Source organism: Odocoileus virginianus, chromosome 1 (assembly GCF_023699985.2).
Source record: "Odocoileus virginianus isolate 20LAN1187 ecotype Illinois chromosome 1, Ovbor_1.2, whole genome shotgun sequence".
In the NCBI taxonomy this organism is placed as follows: Eukaryota; Metazoa; Chordata; class Mammalia; order Artiodactyla; family Cervidae; genus Odocoileus; species Odocoileus virginianus.
In genome coordinates, this window is record NC_069674.1 from 93173486 (window position 1) to 93196033 (window position 22548).

At 31.7% G+C, this 22548-nt stretch overlaps 1 protein-coding gene across 8 annotated transcripts in view; it reads right to left on the reverse strand.

Annotated features, from left to right (window-relative positions):
- Positions 1-22548, reverse strand: part of PHF14 (PHD finger protein 14) — a 211420-nt gene that overhangs the window by 62479 nt on the left and 126393 nt on the right. For 5 of the 8 annotated variants that reach the window (XM_070470974.1, XM_070470970.1, XM_070470964.1 and 2 more), the window contains exon 17: positions 1517-1634. In XM_070470974.1, the coding sequence (XP_070327075.1) occupies positions 1517-1634 (118 nt within the window). Of the gene's footprint in view, positions 1-1516; positions 1635-5855; positions 5881-9601; positions 9808-9968; positions 10755-22548 lie in introns of those variants that run through there. The other 3 variants (XR_002309267.2, XM_070470987.1, XM_020870091.2) reach the window with 3 other exon arrangements.

Sequence of the window (22548 nt, forward strand, 5' to 3'; positions counted from 1 at the left end):
CAATGTCTACTGGCATGTGCCTACTGCATTTACAAAATATTCATTTTGTATATTCCTAACATATGTGAAATATGTCCCCTTGCATTTTCAATGTTCATTAATGAAGTTACTACATAACTTAACAAAGGCATTCTGGATTTAATACAATGCTACATAATTAGAGTAGTATAAAACATTTTTAAAAGACTGTATACAAAAAGACTTGTTTATAAAATTCAATTAAATTTTTTTGAAAATTGCTTTCCTAATTGCTTTTTGAGGGTAGAAGAAAATCCCAAACAAAAAACACACTTAGTACACTATTTTTTCATTTAAATTAATTTCTAGAAAGTATTTTTAAATTATGTAATAAAATATTTTGATATTAAATATGTTCCATCTTAAATATGGGTCTTAATAGCTGGAAAATTATTCTTGATATCATATAGTTTAAAATCTTGAGTAAAAAAGCTTGATTATTAAATAAAATGCACAATATTCTATTTTAGTAATCATATATAAAACATGTAAAATTTTAATAAATTTCATTATTTGAGAAAACAATAAGGAGCTTTTTTCCCAAAAGTCAAATGCTTTTTTGCAATTTTTAATACAGAAACTTTTACAGATGGCATCCGTGGTAAAGCTAGAGTAAATCATTTAACTGATAAAATGAGTATTTTTGATTCCATAATCAGACAGGAATTCAGTGTCAATTTTAATTCACCCTAAGAAAAACAAATGCACTTAAGTGGCATTTAGGAAAGATGGCTTGAAGTTTATAACAATAGACAGTCAGCTTTTGCTGTCTATTTAAAGAAGAATAATTTGTTTAACCTAATTGTATTGTCTTAGTTCAAATATATTCAATATATCTGTCAAGTGAGTCAAACCATCAGGAGTTCAGCTATTCACTCACACATTTTAAATAAAACACATAGTAATCTTAAAATGCTGATCACCACAATTTAAGGTTTGAGCTACCAGAGAAGTCTAAGGTTATAATATTGATATTCAAAAGATATAATTTCAATAGTTTACTTTTGGAGATAAACTATGAAACAAATTTATTAGGTATTTCATCCTTTCTACTATCTAAAATAATTGTCATAAAAAATTTTAATATATAAAAACTAGTTTTCTCAAAGAACACACCTTATAAAAAATTCATAATATACTGATTATACCTTAAGATAAGCCATCTATAAAATTAAATTGGGTTTTATTGGTTATTCCCTAGGGGTAGTAAATAAGCAGAAGATGACAAGTTTTGGTTACTAGATGACTATTTAACATGCTACACAACACAGCTAAAATATTTCATAGAGAAAATTTATATACTTCAGTAGAGTTCTTTACTCTTTAATTTAAGGGCAATAAAATCACCAAAGCGATATTTTCTTAAAGTGCATCAGATTAAAATGTTGGTCCTTCATATTCCAATTATTTTTAAACTGAGGAAGCTGATGGTGAGACGTAGAAAAGCTATCAAAATAAAGAGAAACAAGACTTTTTCTTATAGGTTTTTCCTCCTTACCTTAGAAGATGAAGAATCACACTCCTGACATATCCATCCATAGCCTGTTTGTTTAGGAGATTTTTTCAAAGGAGGATCCAAACAACCAAAATGGTAGCATAGTCTGCATTCATCACACCTGCAGGGTAAACAGATTTATGGTGCATCTAAACATTATTAAAAAACACCTTTTTCAGAAAACAAAAAACCATTAAACTACTATATATTTCAACTGTAACACTGTTAATTCTATCCTTAGCTGACAAGATTATTGAATTAATGTTTATGAAAAAGACAATCTAAACCTGAAATAAATGTTTTAGGAAAAACAAAATACCAAAACAACAAAATTAACAAACAAAACAAATATCATTCAGAACACATTGATGGTAGAAGTGTTAAGACCATAGGAATAAATTTATGTGTATAGCCATATGTTCAAAACTAACATTAACATTTTCAATTTTGAACTTCAATAATAATCACTTGTTTATTAGTTTTAAAATATTTAATAATATAAGATACATATAATTAAACACTGAATATAATCTAATACATTATGATTATTTAAAAAAAAATTTAAATCTAATGAATTCTACTAGGCCACACTAAGCTTAATTCTATACGATTTGTGTATCTCATCACTCTCTAAGTTAAGGTAGATTCTAAAAAAATTTCTAATGTTTGCAGCATGCTAACATGATCTATAGCAAATAAAAACCATACTCAGAATTATATAATTTTCTAAAATACAAATTTTCTCAAAAATTTACCTGCCACTTCCAGTGTATTTGGGTTTTCAAAGTACCTCGTAAGTACATTTTAAAGCTTATTAACAAATGTTTTGATAGTGTCTTTGGCACCTATGAGGTACAAAATCTAAGAAAACTACCATACCTATTCTTCGTTTCAGACAATCTCATCCTGCTGACAATGAAGAAAGATCTGTATTATTTCAGTGGTTTTCAAAATGAATTTTGCATCAGTTGGAATAACAAGATGAAAATTTAACAACAAATAACAAAGTTGTATATATTTTACAGAAAGGATTATATTCCACATTTTGTGTTCCTTTTTTTAAGTTAAAAAAATAATACTTTCTCCAAACCAATCTGTCACATTCTCTATGTATAAGTTACTCTTACTGATTTAAAACACAAAAAGTTGAGGAATTTATAACTAGGAAAGCAAAGAGGATATTTTATAGACAACATATTTAAGTAACATATTACTTAAATAAAGTACAAAACAACTATTCAATAACTTTTGTTAGAAAAAAGGGGGAAGGAGTTACTGTGATAAACAACATGCAAAGAAAAGCAATTTATTTTCACAATCAAGGGAACTGCAAATTTACATTTATAGAAAAATTTCATATCATGCTACAAAACCCAATCTCCCATTTCAGGAATCAAGAGTTTCAAAAATTTAGTAAATTAGCTAAGTTTAAAACAAAATTCTATGTCCTAAGTTTATGTACACGTTCCTATACAACTTTCTTCTTATAAACCTAACAAACTTGAGTACTTTTCCAAAAACCTTTGCTTAGACTCAAGAGATGGACTTGAATAAAAATGTTTATTATGATAATGCTAGCTATACAAAAAATCAAATCAAATGGAATAATAAATGGTACTTTATTTGTTGTGCCAGTATTATATAACTATCCAAAATATATTTAAAAGTAGTTAAAATGTTTAAGTACCTATTTTTCTATTATTAAGAAAAAATAATAGGCAAATAGCTAACATCAAACATTACATAAAACTAAATAGCAAGTCTGTACAATTTTATGTTCTTCTCAATTGAACTTATTTACCTTTCAGTAGTTAAGGTTCCAGTTACATTAAACACATACAGGACCCTTCAGAGTATAAGCATTTCTGAGTTATGAGAAGCTAGAGATTTCTAGATGGCTAAGCGTGTACTCCTTCAAGCATGAAAACTAGTACTTCAGTCATTTTCAATGTGAAATTTAAGGAGAATCACATTCTTTGCTTCATCAAGAAAATCTATTAGATATGGTTTACTCTCTCTTTGTCATCCCAGGGTCACAAACACGAGTAACAGGTACTGCTACACGTCTAACAGTTCTGCCAGCCTTTTGTGTCTGGAAATGAGTGTCTGCCATGCTGTCTGAATTGTTGTAATCAACTATTTTGGTCCTCACTTGCTGGAAAAATATCAGTCACTACTTTCTGATATTGTCACAGTGTTATTTGTCTAAGTAGCATCTCCCCAACAATAATTCATTGTGGATTAGGAAAACAGATCACTCAAACCTGTGCAAATAGACAGTTAAAAGAGCATGGAAATGAGAGCTGCTGCTAAGTACATGGGCTCAATTTTGGTTAACTATAATCTTATTGGCTTAATTTAGGTTTTTTAAAGCAACTTTAGATTGCCAATAATCTAGGCTTTTGATAGTGAAGAGTTATAGTATTAATGTTTTCCTAGTTCATATTAAATTTCAACCTAACTACTGCATCTTTACAAGTCCATGCCATGGTAAACTTGCAAATTATGATTTCTAGTGTACAACTAGAATCAAACATTATGTGAATATAAAGGTAAATCATAATTCATTACCTTTTATCTTGATGTACACCTTCATGGTGTATGAATATAAAGATGCATATATACACAGATATTTCAATCTAATAATTGCTCCCCTGGTGGCTCGGATGGTAAAGCATCTGCCTGCAGTGCGGGAGACCCGGGCTTGATCCCTGGGTCGGGAAGATCTCGGGAGAAGGAAATGGCTACCCACTCCAGTACTCTTGCCTGGAAAATTCCATGGACTGAGGAGCCTGGTAGGCTACAGTCCATGGGGTCGCAAAGATTCGGACACAGCAGAGCAACTTCACTTTCACTTTCTTTCAATCTAATAAATTAAGAACAAGTTTGTGACACTGAAGTAGTTCAGATTTGTAGTTGATTTCAATTAATTGTAAACTCAAGCTATCTTTCAGCTCAAAAAAAATGCAAAAGGAAAAGACTTTATATGTTATATTTGTTAGAAGATAATATTGAGTAGATGCTATTTGGAAATGACCCAATCCTTACTGACTTCCTCATTAATTACACTTTTTAGAATGACTCAGTCTACATATAGAACTAATGTATTAATGTTGGGTTCAAGAGGAAAGAAGGAACTTACTTGTTAGAATCGGGGGGTGATATGGGAATTCTCTGAGTTATAGCTCACTCACTAGTAAACAAAAACTGCAATTCCAAGACTAAGTATTAATAGCAAAAAGTAGGAACTGCCAAAATCCAGGAGAGGCAAACAGAAAAAGAAATAACCCAATCTTGAAATCATAACTATTAATAAATAAGTATAAGTGCTTTCTTTAAAAATGACTAAAATTATTTCCATGTAGAAAAAAATATAGTTGTTCTATACTAAACTATTTAATTGAAAATATCTATAGCTTCATGTGCTGGTAACAAAAATATCCTGAGTGATACAAGTGAACTCCAGTAGAATTTGCAAGAATTACTTCACCATAGACAAATGTAACAGATACCATTAAGAATCCTAGAAATCAAAGAACAATTTAGATGGTAAAAATAGTGAATTACTTATTTCACGCACACACACACACCACTTTGTTAACTTTGGCAAATTTTGTCAGCCAACAAATTATGGCTTAGGTTACAAATTTAGATCATTTTAAAAACTAAAAAATCAGAAACTCACAAGGATCTGTGATCATTTCACTACCAAAAAAACTGAAACAGAGTTGAAGTAATTACTGATCCAATTATGACAGCTACATCTAAATCTGACATATACTTGGAAATACATAACTGCAACACATAATATGGAACATACTTAATTTATCAAATAATAAATACTGTGAAAAAAGCAGTCATTGACCCACAAAAGCATACTGATATAACACAATATACTTTATTACATAACACAAATGTCTATGTTAAAAAAAAACAGACTATTATACCAATGGCACATATATTAAATGTGAAGCCAATGTCTTAAAATAGCAAAAGATAATATAAAACTAACATATAAAGAAACACAAAGTTTTTTTAATAAAATGCAAACTGGATGCCTAAAGAATATCTCTAAACATCTAATAAACTTGTACACATTAACATATTATAGGACATTCTAAAATTACAATTTTAAGTGAGATAAAATAAATCCCATTTATAATAAAAGGAAACCTGATTGACTAATTAGATTCTTACTAAATACAACTTCCTAATCATCAGATTCATAATGGATACAGATGTAAACAATAAAGCAGCTATATGTACATAGTCTTTTACACATTCATCTAACAAAATACAATGACCAAATAAACATAGTTCTATATGTATTTAAAATACTTACTTAGCATACGGTTAAGTATAGCACCCTAGACAAAGAAGAGGAAGAAAATGATTTATGTTCATATGTCCTGTGATCCATAGAAGCAATCAGTCATGTGTTTGCCTGATTACTGAGAATATGCATATAAGTTAAAAGAAACATTTCCATCTACACCTAAGAGACAGGCTAGTGTTCCAAAGGGTTTCTTAAACTCCCTTAATTTCCAATTGATAATTTTATGGGAGAGTACACTAAGTAACTACTTTTTAAAACTAGCCAAAATAAGTACACCTCCTATATATATAAAATTTATAGCTAGATGATCAGCTAAATTTCAGGAAGAAGAGAAATTCACAACATGGGACTTGAAAAGTGATGTACATGTATTATAACTAGGATGATCCAGAATCATAGTTATTTTTTATGTCAATGAACATTTGATTTAGATCCCTTTCAAGTCTATATGGAGTAAAACAAAACTGACTCTGAAAATGTACACTATTACATTGGTTCACTTAAAAAAAGAAACGCACACACAATTAAGTATCAAGAGAATTGTAGGTTGGATTTTCTTCCCTTTTTATCACTTCTTTGTAAAAATTCTATATAAGAATGATCAAAAGAATTGGATTTGAATATAAGATTACTTACATAAAATCTTACTAGCAGTTAGAACACCTACACAAAGGTATTAACCAGTAGTGATAGACTCTTTTATTGAATGATAGCCAATTATTTCAATTATTCATTTTAACAGATGAAGAAAACACAGATTTGTGTCCCACGAGTTAAATCACCTCTAAAACAATACAAACTTGCACAAAATTCTGCAATCTACCAATATTAGAATAACACTTACTATCAATAAAGGCAAACTTTATTCCTTTTTACAATACTTTTAGTGTAAATAATCTATATGAGCATTTTCTAAATAATTAGAAAACATCTATTATAACATATTTCACATATAATGACTAATATGGAGTTCTTGAACCTATTTTTATTAATGCCACTAAGACTTCCATCACATGCAATAATGAGTAGTAGGAAACACAAAAATATCCTTTATACATTTAAGTTTATTAACTGGAAAAAACATTTGGATAATTATTGAAATCCAAATTCATTTTTAATTTCACTTAAATAATGGGATTAATTCAGCTTGCTACATCTGCAGCAGCCAAGTTGTAAGATTAAAAGTGAAAGGAAAAAATAAAACATGAAACAAAAGAATTCATATGAAAATGCACAATAAGGTCAAGTACCTCTTCACAGCACGAGAGAACGATGAGACACTTTCATACCTGAAACACGTCTGCTTTGTTCTTTAATAAACTGATCTCCATCTGCTCATGCCCTTGGAAATTTTTCAGCAGTACAACCTGCTGTGCTCAGGTCCCACATAACTTTGTATTTTCCTGCTCATAATTAACTAATTATTCTCTAATCAATAGTGTAGATCTTGATTTTACAATGTAAATTAGATAAATGACATAATGGCTGAGGGTCAATCTCATTTTATTTACAAAGCCCAGCATGAGCATCCAACTTCATTATATCTTATGTACCTGAACAGCAGTGAATCTTATCAGCAGGCCTACAGAAAGTCTTAAGGCTGAGTACTGGGAGAAAGAGGCCTACATTTTATTAAACTAAAAAAAAGAGAAGTATTTGCAAAGAATGTCCAGATCAGAAATATTTTTAATCACAATCCTTAGTGTTATGTAAACTGACAAAGTGCAGACTCAGACAAGTAGAAAAAAATTTCTGCCTTCATATCATGCAACTCTAAAGTTCAGTCTCTTAAACAAGTTTTAATTGTTTAAATGATTCCAGAAAATTTAAAGAAAAGTTAATAATGCCAATATATCATTCTGCTACAGAGCCCTTCTGAATTCCTTGAAAAGATTTTGGTGAAATATTAATAAAATATTCCCATACTGAGAAACAAGTGAAACAGTGGTAAGTTTTGTCAAATAAAGAATATTAAGTGTTTAAAAATAGTGATCTCTTTAAGTATATGATACAAAAACAGGGAAATAGGATAGTTAGTGTGAATATTATTTATTAGTCATCAATCTATTTTTACTATTATAAATGCAAAATCAGATAAACACTCAAACACATGAATAACAATGATATATAAATGATAAAAAAATTTCATTTACAAACTTAAAATGGATAAAGGTTAAGGCTAATTTCTCCTTTCATGTTAAACATAATCCTAATTTCAAATTTTAACAAAGTTACTATGAACAAAGGCTATGCGTCTTGATTCCTTTCTGTGCCTAAAATACTGCTATCTTCATAACAGGTATAAAATAAACACCTATTTAATTGAAAATATGTATAATAAAGAAGTTAAGCTGCATGTGTTGTAAATAGAATTACCACAATCTCTTTTCCCTAGAAATAAATATTTTTGAAAATTTAAGGGCCCTTTAATGAGATTAAAGCCACATTCAATCAATCGATGTCAAGCACAACATCATGATTCTTTTAAAAAATATTATATACAAATGGTTGTCAAATGATGTCCCTGGCCAGCAGCAGCAGCATCACTTGGGAACTTGTTAGAAAAGCAAATATTCTGGCCTCATCCCAGAGCCACTTAATCAGGAACTGCAGGGAGAAGGAGGGAGTAAAATGCAGAGGACTAAAAGAAGACAGGTGGTATGTGAGCAATCTGCTTTTAAACGAACTCTTCCTGTGATTCTGATGTACTACAAAGTTTCAGAACCACTGCTATATACTGTCATGTCATTCTTCTTGTATCTGAGTTATTTAATTTACCGCTTGATATTTCAGTGTTTTTTTCCTTTCCCTATTATGTGACAATGAACCATCATTCACTTGTTTGGCTGTTTTCTCTTATATATGTCTGTAAAATATGAACAGTTTAGTGTATATTCCCTTAAGTACACACTAATATCTCCTTTGAATAACAACTGGACCAATTTCAGAAAGGGTTAATTCTGTTCCCTGGAAATATAAGAGTGTCTAGGAGATTATTAGGAGGAAGTGTTTTATCCTATTCTATTAAAAAGTTCTACTCCAAATACAGGTTTGCAGGAACAATGATCTTATGAATTATGTGTTTTATATTTATGTTTTACATTTTTATATTTATATTTGTGATCTGTGACCAAGATTCTTAGGGCTAGCACCAAATATGAAACAGGATATCTACCACAGAAGTATAAAGTAAGACACAGAATGAAGACAATATGTTATTACAAACAGAAAAAGGTGGAAAGGATTTTGATTGACAGTGACGTCAAAAGCATAAGACTTAATCATTAAAAAAGTCTAAAATAAAATGACCATTAGTAATTTCTCACCATGTATCAAAGGAGGATCAGGTCCCAATGCATTAGCATAGTCTTTTGTAAGGAAATGGAAATCTGCCATTTTTCTTAAAATCAGCTAGAATTCAGCAACAGTAACCATTATCAACTTTTTCTTAAGATTATACAGCAATAAATACTGAGTCCTTCTCCTAAGGAAAAAAAAAGCCTACTGGTTTTGCTACAGGTTATTAATATTTTTCCTCCAATGTTACAAGGTCTTTCAATAAGTTAATGATCTCATTTTATACATATTTTATATACATTCTACTTTTATTATATATCCAATAAACTATGTTTCCTTAGTATAACTATAGATTACTAGCATATAGCAACTTTATATTGACACTTGCTTTTGATTATCTATAACATTTCCTACTCTATTCCTAATGTTTAAACTATTTTCAATTGCCACTATACCTGAAAAGATGTCCCAAACCACATCTATAAATCAGGTAATTCCAAGAGACGTGTTGACAATTTACATGTAAATATGCATTTCAATTTCAGCAAAGAGTCTCTTCTAAATCAGTTCAAGATGAAGTGATGAAATATTCAACATATTTCTGTCGTTGACTTAAAACTGGATCATTAAAGCTTGAAGATCAAATTTTAATTCTGCAAACCTTTGGAAAGATACAGATGTTGATGAAGTTCTTTCATTTGGCAGGTTGTATAGTCAATAAGCTTTGTATCTCCTTATTTTGTAACCTCATATTTATGGTTGAGAAAAGTAAATTAAACCAAACAGAGAAAGTTTGTATTAAGCCAATGAAGACTCAGTAAGTTTGGTTACTAAAAATATCTAGAGATCAACACAGATATACCTGGTTTATTTAAAATCTGAAGTTGTAAAAACTGCATGCTAATAATATTAGTGCTTTCACACTAAGCTAATGAGTCAAAACTAGAATGGCATATTTTTTCACAAGTTTTCATTTTTGCTGAATATTATAAATAAAAGTAACATTTAATATAGTCTACAGTTGTTTCCCAATGTAGCATTTCATACATGAATATATGTATTAGCTGGATGAAACAGAACAGCAGACTAATGGAATGCATTGTCTTTCTTATTTGTTACTAGATTTGTTCAACAATAATGAGTAGCACATTGCATGTAAGTCCCACAGGCTTCCACGACTCTTTAGCAAGTCCAAACACTGTATATCATTTGCCAAAGAAGCAAGAGGCGAAGACATTACTTAATGGACAATTCTGACAAGACATTATCTAGTATTTTTCAACAATGTACATATCAAATGTTTCTGATTAGTGCAAAAAAAAAAAAAGTTGAAGGAGAAAAAAAAGAGAAAAAAAATCCATAGAGGCAAATTAACTGCCTTGTCAGTCCAAGTAACAAACCAATCAATTACATTCTATTCAAACCTGACAAGCAAAGGCAATTTTTTGCAGTGATAAGCTTATGGGAAGGACAAGATAGCTGTTCTCCTTTACTTTATGTACTCTATTGAGAGGGTTATCCACATTTTAAAAATCACACTTATAAAAGAGGTTTCCAGGATTGCCTCCGAGGATGAGCTGTGGCAGAGTTGGGTCTCATGAAGGGTATCTACACAGTAAAGTGATAAGAAAAGAACATTAACATTTAAAGATCACAGCAGATCTGCACTGTCTTATGAAACACACTAAAAATAACCATGGTAGATTCAAATAACATATGATCTGGTCCAAAGAGACAGACGCCCTGAATCTAAATGCCATGATCTTGCAAAGGTTTTTACTAGTTAAACTGGAACTATTTTATTATTAGAAACACTGAATAACCTATGTATTACTCTTATTACTTTTAGTTGTCAAAATAAACCTTACTAAATAAAAAAAGAAAGCATAAAAATGATGAGGGGCTTGCATTTATACAAGCAAATATGTAGTTCAATCAATAAATGTTTTAAAAATAGCAGTTTGCTATTTTCTCATCAAATATAGCAATTTAATAATGCTCGAGAAAGCATGCAACTATGCTAAAAACAAGTATACGTAATCAGTACAGTACAGGACTGGTTCTACTCAAGTAGAGAGTCTCAGGGAGGAAATTTTCAGATGATTCTTACTCCCTGGGCCTCCACTGCCTTCTTTTATTAAAGACTATATTGGAAATGCTTTGTTACAATTATGAAAAGTATATCACTAACTAGTTATTTGAGTAGATCTGTGCAACAAGTGACAGAATACATGTCATTGAAAAGACCTGGTCATTGATTATAAAAATGCACTAATTTTGGCCAAATTTTCAAAAGTCATTCATTTGTATTTATTTTCAAAACTTTCATCGTTTCTTGTATTTATTTCCATATCAATACATTTTCTGAGTAATTTTAGATGCCTAGCAATTTGAGGTAACTTTTTGATTGTGGTAAACAAAATCTTATCATTCTCTTCAGATATTTACATCTGTGTAGATGAGGTGAAATTGCCAACTAGTCACACATCACAGAAAAAGGTCATTTCAATATTTATTAGAGAGATGTGTTTAATGCTTCTAAGTTCTACTGAGAAAAAGAAAGTGAAAAGTGGCACGATCACAGACAAAGCGCTACTGAGAAGAGCTACCATGCCAAACTGAATAACCTCCAAAGCAAGGAAAAATAAAATTGTACAAGAAAAAAAGAATATAACATGAAACAGAGTTTTCAGAGAAATGTACTTATCAACATATGAGAAGTAAACAGAATGAACAGAAGTCCCTCACTGAACAACAAGGAAATAGATAGGAAGAGCTGAATTCCCTTGTTGAATAGTCACATGTGCTAACTTTTCTCAGCATTTCAGTCTCCAAGTGATGAGCTTTAAGCACATTCTAAATCTGATATTCTGAGAAATGCTTTGTCAGCAGGTTAAGCACTACTAGATAAGCATAAAGCAAGAGGAAGCAACCACATCATTTATCACAAAAGTACATTTAACTTAACTTGCACTTACATGCCAAAACAATGGAGACTAGCAGACAACCCAAAGATGTATTTGTATTTAACAGGAATTTGAATATAGAAACACTAGATATCATAGAAATCTGCTTTAAATTCTAATTAAATCTAGATTTAACTTTGAAAACACTAAAAAGCTATCACTAATATTCTTCCATTCTAAAATTTCACTTAATTTTCAGAGAAAGCAATATGATTTATCCTGTGTGCTACCTTCCCAGGACATTAGACTACTATGTGGTCTTTTATATCAGAGGTAAAGCCTTGACTTTGTATTTATTCCATGTGCTTCTAATAAGTTTACCTACAAATTAATGTAGAAAAAAGGGAATTAAATAGTTTCAAAGGGCTTCCCTGAGGCAAGCTTCTTGTATAGTTGGAATTGCTGACCAAGAAGAAACATCTACTTTTGCCCCAATGAAGGCAAATATGCTAAAGCAGCATTTGTCTGGTCAGCAGTATGCCTAATGATTAGAGCATTTGCAACATTCAAGACTGCCTAAACTCAAAACTAATTCTACTACTTCCCGTTCTACCTATTGTGTGGTCTTGAACAAGTTAAAACTCTTCAGTTTCCTTAGTCATAAACTAGGGGTAAAATGAATATCTGTCTAATGGAGTTGCCTTGAGGATTACATGAGATAAACTATGGAAAACACCAGCACACTGGCCCTTAATAAACACTATATAAACTAATATAAAACTAAACACTCGGTAACTAACATGAACATTAGATTTATCAAACACTAGAGTAGTATGTGTATTGGAAGGGAAGAAACTATATTCTAATAAGTTTATATAACACAGTTTCAATATATCTTTGGAACAATTTCTACTTCTTGATGTTTAATGTCTCTGTACCTCAGTTATCTCATCTCCAAAATGGAGATGTCCACACCTCATATGACTGCTGTTAAAAACTGAATGAGATAATACATTTAGAGAGCAGAGAAGAGGATCTGGGATATAGTAAGCATTATTTTAACATTAGCATTATTTTAATCTCTAGTTCATAAAGACTTTGGGGTTCAATTATTAATAAAATGTTAAAATATTATTTTCTTATATATTATCTAGACTTCAAAATCCATCAACTCCAACATTTATATCCTAGCTACATATTCTAAATCCAATTAATATGTCTATTCCATATGTCCAAAACTATACAAATTTACACAAACAGCACAAATCAAAACTTTGTTACAGGAGGAACAGATGAAAGGGGATGTTTGATTAAAAAAAAGAAAAACCAGAAAACAATATAGTTGGTTTCTAACACTAGAAGTTAGATAATGTTTATTTTATATGATTCTAATGATTGAAATTGTTAAGAAGAGATACCTTAGCTGACTTGGAGAAGGAAACTGCCAGGGATCAGAGCAGCCTCTAGAGGGAATGGGTTACTTACACACTTCTATCCTGGCAGGGGCTCTTTGCCTGTTCCTTTAGTAGTGATACCGAGCAGATGATTCAAGTGTCAAATTGACAGTGAGACCCTTTTCAGAACTGTATAGAATTTGTTTTGAAATTACTATGAGTTACAAAATCTGAGAAAAAATGAGGTTGAGACCTTCATTTTATAGATGAGAAAATGACTATAATGGTAATGTAATTCAAGGTCATTCATCTAGCCAGTAGCAGAGCTATGGGTGGAATACCAGTCTTTCTAAATAACTGAATAACCCCTTTGATGTGTAAGTTAACAATATTAACACATTGCAATAAATAATGAGTATAAAATTACAAAAAATAAATTTTACTGAAAAATAAATGCATGAAATGAGAAATATTTCACTGCTATATATGATAAAAATTATAATGTCTACTACTGTAAAATTGCATACTCCAGAAATACCACACTTCACTATGTAATTAATGGTTACCATGTTCAGGCTTCTGTTTTTTTTTTTTTTTTTTACAATTTACTTCTCTATAATGCATTTATTTAGAAAGAAAATTTAAAAATTCAAACACAGATAACAAAAATATTTATAAATGATACTAAGTTACTTGAAGGTTTAATGGTTTAATATAGATTTGAAAATCAATGAATGTCATCACTGAATACTAAATGTGTGAGGCAGGTTAGCCATTCCACATGTCTAAAAAAATCATCAAATCAGCTTAGTTATAAAGGAAAAAATATATACTAAATAAACATTTTCTTTTCAACCCAAATTTTATCAGAATACTACCCTAATAAGAAAGATTCAGTGGCAGCTGGTCTACCTCCATTATCCAATTACAAATATTTTGAACATTAAACATCCCTTACCCAATTTTTACTAACAGAAGAGCATTCTTAAAAAAAACTTTCAAGTACTGTTTCCTTCACAGGATTCAGTTTATTTTTTAATTTCCTCTTTAGAATCTAATCTCATAAAAAAAAAAGAATCTAATCTCTTCACAATGTATTATATATAGCATCAGTTTGGTTCTAAAGACATTAACTTAAATCACTGATCATTGTTTTTTATAAAACTAAGTCTAAGGCACAAAGGCAATATCCTTATAGCTAGGGAAGGCTAAGCAACTCCTAAGAACAGTAATATAAAGCATTCAATTTTAAATTTTAGACCCTTTTACCCTAAATGATTCAGCAAATGTTCAAGACAGCCTTGGAGTGAAGCTATTTGGAGAACAAAGAACAGCTGGGTTCAGGAGAAAATGAAGAAGCAGGAGAACGTGTGGCCTGCTCTTACAGGAAGGATCCTGGTGGACTTTCTTCAGTGACTGGAGTTCAGGTTTAGGTCATTTAATCAGGCAAGGAATAAACCAGAAAGTTGGAGGAATCAACATATATTAGAGCTAAAGAATGCAGTTATACCAGTTTTACTAGCAATAAAAAACGTGGACAGCCAAGGCAAACAGAGTGGAATCCAAGGAGGCCTCAGGGGAAGTGGGAAACACAGACAGGAAAAAAGAGGAAACAATGAAGAAGCTCAAGTGTACAGAATAACATAGTAGAGAACAGTGCAGACATCTTAAGTCAGCCCAAAAAATGGGAAAGGAAAGAAATGGGGAGTCTGGTTTAATACACCCCTTTCTTCCTTGCCTCCTCATTTTTAGCTAATTATCTGCTGTAACCACTGGTGTGAACTTACATCCCCTGAATGTACTGAATCCTTTCCACTCATTTTTCAATCAGTCTAAGTTAGAGGCCCCCAAACTGGTCATTCATCACACAGGCCACCACAATATCAACCTCATAAAGTACTATTCTCCCTGTTATCTCTGACCTTCAGTGAATCCCCATTGTGTGTGCTTAAGTGCTTAGTCGCCTCAGTAGTGTCTGACTCTTTTGGACCCCATGGGCTGCTGCCCACCAGGCTCCTCTATCCATGAGATTCTCCAGGCAAGAATACTGGAGGAGTTGCCATGTCCTCCTCCAGGGGATCTTTCCAACCCAGGGACCAAACCCATGTCTCTTATGTCTCTTGCATGGGCAGGCAGATTCTTTACACTACTCTCCAAATCTTTAGCCTGAATCCAGGCCCCAATCTACCTTCAAACTACACCACAAATGACTCCAAGGATCCCACTCTATGTCTTTCAGTTCAGTTCAGTTGCATCTGACTCTTTGCGACCCCAGGGACTGCAGCACACCAGGCCGCCCTGTCTATCACCAACTCCCGGAGTTTACTCAAACTCATCTCCATTAAGTAGGTGATGCCATTCAACCATCTCATCCTCTGCTGTCCCCTTCTCCTCCTGCCTTCAATCTTTCCCAGCATCAGGGTCTTTTCAAACGAGGCAGGTCTTCACATCAGGTGGCCAAAGTGTTGGAGTTTCAGCTTCAACATCAGTCCTTCCAATGAACACCCAGGACTGATCTCCTTTAGGATGCACTGGTTGGATCTCCTTGCAGTCCAAGGGACTCTCAAGAGTCTTCTCCAACACCACAATTCAAAAGCATCAATTTTTTGGTGCTCAGCTTTCTTTACAGTCCAACTCTCACATCTATACATGACCACTGGAAAAACCATAGCTTTGACAGATGACCTTTTTTGGCAAAGTAATGTCTCTGCTTTTTAATATGCTATCTAGGTTGGCCATAACTTTCCTTCCAAGGAGTAAGCGTCTTTTAATTTCATGGCTGCAATCACCATCTGCAGTGATTTTGGAGCCCAAAAAAATAAAGTGTGACACTGTTTCTACTGTTTCCCCATCTTTTTCCCATGAAGTGATAGGACCAGATGCCATGATCTTAGTTTTCTGAACATTGAGTTTTACGCCAACCTTTTCACTCTCCTCTTTCACTTTCATCAAGAGGCTCTTTGGTTCTTCTTTGCTTTCTGCCATAAGGGTGGTGTTATCTGCATATCTGAGGGTTATTGATATTTCTCCCATAAATCTTGATTCTAACTTGTACTTCATCCAGTCCAGCATTTGTCATGATGTACTCTATGTCTTTAATCATATTCATCCTCTTCAAGGATCTGGTACCTCCTATCTCAATCTTCTGAAACTTGTTCATACTTCAAGAGCCAACTCAAATGTCACCTTCGTTTATACGGAAATTTCTCTCTCATCCTTTTACAAACATCCCCATTCCCATATAAAGTCTAATGCCTTTATATATCTTCCAAATGATAATTTGATGAATAAATAAATGGATTTTAATTTCCTTAATATTAAATAGATTAGAAAATAAATTTGATGAGACTAAACATAGGAATCTTATTTTTTTGAAAGAACTGGAGGGAAATAGATTCCATAACTTCTTTACAAATGAAAGCTTCAAAAGCGCAATCAAAAACTTTTTTTTTGGCCAGAGTGCTCAATATACTCACTATAAGAAACTCAACTTTCCTTTTTAAATGAACTACATTTAAAGGTCATGTCACAACAAGGTCCTTGATATAAGCAGGCAATTTTTTAAATTCTATAATAATTGACTCAAATGAGTAACTCACAAAAGAAATGCGTCTGGAAGATTTCAGTCACTTAAAAAGCAAGTTACTGACATGTAATTTCTCTTGGATGTGACTGAATCCCATTGATTTAGTATTTCCTAGGCCTATTTTCCTTGCACAGTGGGGGTCTGTGTCCAACTGATTTACTGAGCATCTACAGGGACCACCTAACAAGTTTCATTCAAAGCAGAATTCTTCCTCCACTTGCTATTCTCTGGAGAGAACACACTTAAAGAGTTATTTTCATGTAGTTCAATCTATCAATTCTCACAGTATTCAACTGGCTAACTCACACTTAGGACACTTAGGATCATGGGTTTCATGTATTATCTATGTACCAAAAAACCATACACACACACACACACACACAGAATGCATGAACAATTTTATACTAAAGTTAAGTCATATAATCACTTTTTAAATAGTATAGTTAGAGGGTAATAATTACCTTCACTTTTGTCAAACTTGCCAAAGTATTTTAGGAATACAGACAAACATTAAGTACCTCGTAAAAAATGTTTGTGGAGTTCTGAATTTCAACTTTCAAAGAAACCATGGAGTATTCAGATAAGGGTCAAAGGAAAGTCATAAGGAATTATATAACTGATATGTATAACTGAGAGAAAAGCTGAGAAAACTGAGTTATTCACTTAATTTTTTTAAATTTTTCACTTTCCTTCACCAAAGAATTAAAATAACACTATAATAAAACAAACTTTGATTAAATAACAACATGCCCTTGCCTAACATAAATTAAGTATCAAAACAAGCAATTTGGGCAAATGAAAGGAGGTACTGAACCCAGTGGTTCAGTCTTAGGTAAAGAATCCCCCTGACAAGCAGGAGATGCAGGTTTGATCCCTGAGTTGAGAAAAGACCCTGGAGAAGGAAATGGCAATCCATTCCAGTAATCTTGCTGGGAAATCCCACTGTTTTAGAAATAGGTAATAAACTCTGGAATTGACAGTTTAATTTTCAGATAATAATAGTACATGCAAGGGAACAAAGATCACAAGAAATTTTTCTCTTTAATATGCAGGGTTTTAAAGGAAAAAAATCCAATTTAACAGTAAATTAATCTTTTGGACACTTATTGTGTTCTAGTTTCTAACTCTAGTTGTACTAACAAATAAAGTTAATGTATATCAAAATTGTAATTGATAAAAATAAAAAATCAAAAGGAAAACAATCTAATTCCAAATCAAACTCATTTTTTTTTTTTTTTTGGCCAAGCTGCATGGCTTGTAGGATTTTAGTTTCCTGACCAGGGATTAAAACTGGGCCAAAGGCAGGAAAGCACCAAGTCCTAATCACTGGACTGCCAGGGAATTTCCCAAACTTTAATTCTAAGAGTACTACAGGGTAAGCAATGAGGTGTAAAGGAAGCAATGTTATGCATATTTTATGCACATATGTGCTTATGTTTATTTATATAGAGTAAGTTATTCTTACTTACCAGTTTAAAAAAAAAGAAGTTTAATGAGACTTAAAAGTTTGCCCATTTATAACATGTCTATCTGATATTAATAAATCACACAGAGTTACCAAAAATTGTTTTCAGGGATTTTTAAGACGGCCAAACAGACATCAGAACAAGAAGATCTAAGAAGTTTTCAAAGTGAGCAATTTTATATATGGGATATAATACTTCTATAACGGGTGCAGAATTTAAACAGATGTGACTGTGAAGATTAAAGCGCAAGAAATGTATGAAGAATTAAACTCTTTGTACCATTTACATTCAAGTGACCAGACTAAATCAATAAAATGTCACAGAATAAAGTAGCTACTGTCACAAAAGGAAAATACGGAAACTCAACGACATACAATGACACAACACTGCAAAAGATTTAGTATTTCCAGTAAGTACTTAAACAATGAAAAGACTTGTGCAGTTAATCCAGATGGAGTTATATTCTCCAAATTAAAATGAACCTAAAATGATTAACAGTCCAGATACTAGAATAAAAGTGTTAAAAAGTATAAACATTTTATTAAAACTAATAATATTGTTTGTAGGGCATATAGTGTTTGTGCACTATAATAGTATCTTTATAAAGAGTAGGATTATTACAAGAAGTTAATAACAGAACCTGTAGAAACAGTGTGATAATGAATACTGAGGTCAAGAAGTCTGGGTTTAAGCCTAACTCACACTAGCCAAGTGATCTCTTAAAAACTATCCACCCAAACAATCACAGAAGATTACAGTATGCCAAGTTTTATTCTGGCACTTGAGATAAAAGTATAAATCTTCCATTAAATTCACAGTCTAATGGAAGGTCAAGTGAACTAAAGTGTAAGACTCTACAGGAGAGATTTAATACAAAGTAAGAAGCATTATTAGCATACAGGCCTGCATAAATTGTCAATAAAACATATGAGGTAGACAGACTATCTTTGCTTAATTAGTAGGAGAGAGCAGGCTAAGGAAAGGATTAACAAGAGAAAACACTAACAAGATTAAAGCAAGTGTTATAAGGTAAATAGGAATTTATCAGGGAGAGAATATGTGGAATAAAATTTGAAGAAGTACAGAGGAGTTTTTTAAAAGAGTATATCAGAAAAATGTTTTGCTGGCATTTGGCTATACTATTCAGAAACTAAGTGGAGAATCTGGCTAGAATTAAAAATTTGGGAGTATTCTGAATTAAAAAAAAAAAGACATCAAAGATGAGATCACCAAGGACTGTGTAGAATGAAAAAAAAAAGAAACTTGGACAAAGGTTTAGGAAGCACAACAAGTGCAAAGGTAGAGATGTCCACAAAAGGACTACCTAGAGAGACAGACATGAACTTGGGCCAACTGCAGGAGATGGTGAGTGACAGGGAGGCCTGGAGTGCTGCAGTCCATGGGGCTGCGAAGAGTCAGACATGACTCAGCGATTGAACAACAACAGCAACAATCCAGAGAGACAGGAGAATATCTAAGAGAATGGCATGATTTGAAAGCTAAAGGAATCAACTGAGAAATTGAAGATAATTATAGAAGAGCAGGAAATAATCAGTCATGACGAATGGGATCCAGGGGCACTGGTAGACATGATAGTTTCAGAAGGAAATGGGAACACCTCTTCTACTATACTGTTATGAAAAGAGAGGAAAGGGTGGTGGAGGACACAAGCCTATGGATGAAGTAAGTTACAGCTTCCACGTCAGAAAGTTAGGGATTTCTGTCTGATGGTTTCTGTTTTCTCTGTGAAGCAGGAGACAAGGTCATTTGATAAATATCAAAGGAGAGAAAAGGTGATGAGATAAGGAGCATGAGAAGAATGGAAACAGGTGCTCTCAGAAATGAAAGTTCAAGCTGACTAGGAAAATATGGAAGGACTAAAAGATAACACTGAGGACCTAATTTATAATAATCAGGTATGTTAAAAAAATATACATACATACCAATTAGTGAATTATTTACACCTTAGTAGACATATACTTTCACTCTGTTTATAATTTTGTTCCTTAACTAACTAAAGTTAAAATGTGCACAAAAACTTACTTGAGCCACTTTTAGTGTCTTCTTTGAGGAAGAATTTTTATGTTTATTATATTTCACTTAAATATGTTTTCCCAAGAATTAGCAGTTTCTCAGTAAAAGTTTGTGCAAGATTTTTATTGGCTTAGACCAACTAATCATAGTCTTTTTTTTTATATTTAATTAGCCTTTTTGTGTGTGTAGTCAATTAGGACTGTATTTTAAAGTGTAAGTAACTTAAAATTTTGTAAAATTTTTTTGATGTTTTACTCACAATCCTACCATACTAAAAAAAAAAAATAGCATGCTTATTTCTTGCTCCCTTCCAATCTCTAAGGTATCTATTATGTAACAATTGAGGAGCATATACTTATATTCTAAAATAGTTTTCTTCATTCCCATGTAATTATCTTGTAATCTATAAAAGATATATATTTTTTGTTCTACTGATTTGCTATACTTAACATTCCCCTCCCATACAATGTTTAATCTGCTTTTATTCTGGGATTTGTGTGTTTTGAGTATGGATAATTTTACTACTATTAATATGGCTATAAATATTCTTTAAATACTTTTCTTTGAATATTTTCTTGTGATAAAATCCAAAGAGAAAGATCTTCATGGTAAAACTAAGAGCACATATAAAACTAGCACAATTAAAATAGTACAAAATTAAATTTTTCCTCACCTCAAAACAAAAAAGTAGAATGACATATAAAATATACAATATTTATAAATTACATATTTTTAAGTGCCTGAAAATAACAAATATTGTTATTTTCACTAATTGTCAGTGTTTGAGTCACTTGACAATTTGTAAGACAGTCAAGTTAGAAAATAGACTATTGTGTGTATACATCTGCATGTGTGTGTGCAACCAATACAAATTTCTTCTTAAAGTTAATAATGATAATTTTACAAAGTTAATGTTATAATGAAGGAAACAAGCAGTATTCTACCAGAAGTTAGAACTTAAAGAATTATGTTCTATAAACAGTAATTGTCCTGAATGACTTTATGTTAAAAATGTATATTTTATTTTTTTACTTTTGTTTTTGTCTTCATTCAACTTTCAGAAATCATCATAATTTTCCTAAATTATTGACAGTTGCTTTTTTAATTACATATTTAAAATGCTTACCCAACACAGAAAAGAGTGCTAGAGTTAGTCTTATAAATCTAACTATGCACGTCACATAGGCACACACATACAAATGAAGATATTAACAGGAATGAAATAATCTGGAGATTAATTACCAAGTGAGAGTAATAAGGGTCAGAGAGGTAGCTCATAGGCATTATCCAAGTCAGCAAGAGCCACTGAAAGGATTAACTGCATGGGGAGAGACAGCTTGGATGCCAACCACTGGAGTGAAACAAAAAACTATGGTACTATAACAATGTACCTATAACAAAAAACAAAGCAAATGAAACCAAAAAAAAAAAAAAAAAAGTAAAGAAAGAACCAGTGTCTTTCATTGCCATGGAATTACCCCAGGAATCCAAATTAGAAATTCTCAACCTATTAATAATTTTCTTTCACATTAAAATGGAAAGGAAATCCAGATTGTTACAAATTACAAAATAAAGTACAGTTTTATATCCTCTACTCTGACTAAAATTGTATTATGATCTAGTCAGATTTAACTTAACTGACTCTGTACTGCCCAAGCAGTTAAAATTAATAAAAACCAATGGTTAGCATACATATGTTCAGATTAAAGAAAATTCAGGTTTCAATGAAGTAGGAACTATCCTTAGAAAATCCAGAGGAATGTGAAGGGTAATAAAACTCATCTAAGAATTTAAAATGTATCTTAACTCATAGAACAATACAGCCATGAAGAAAAAAATGAATGAATTACTATAAGTTACATTAAAGTATGACAAAAACTACCATCCCAATCTAAATAAGATTTCAACATTTTGTATATAAAAATAACATAACTAAGCAAAGTTCCCAGTAATATCTGATATTACTCTTAAAAATATTAAATACAAATGAATTTAATTAAAATCTATAGATTCTCT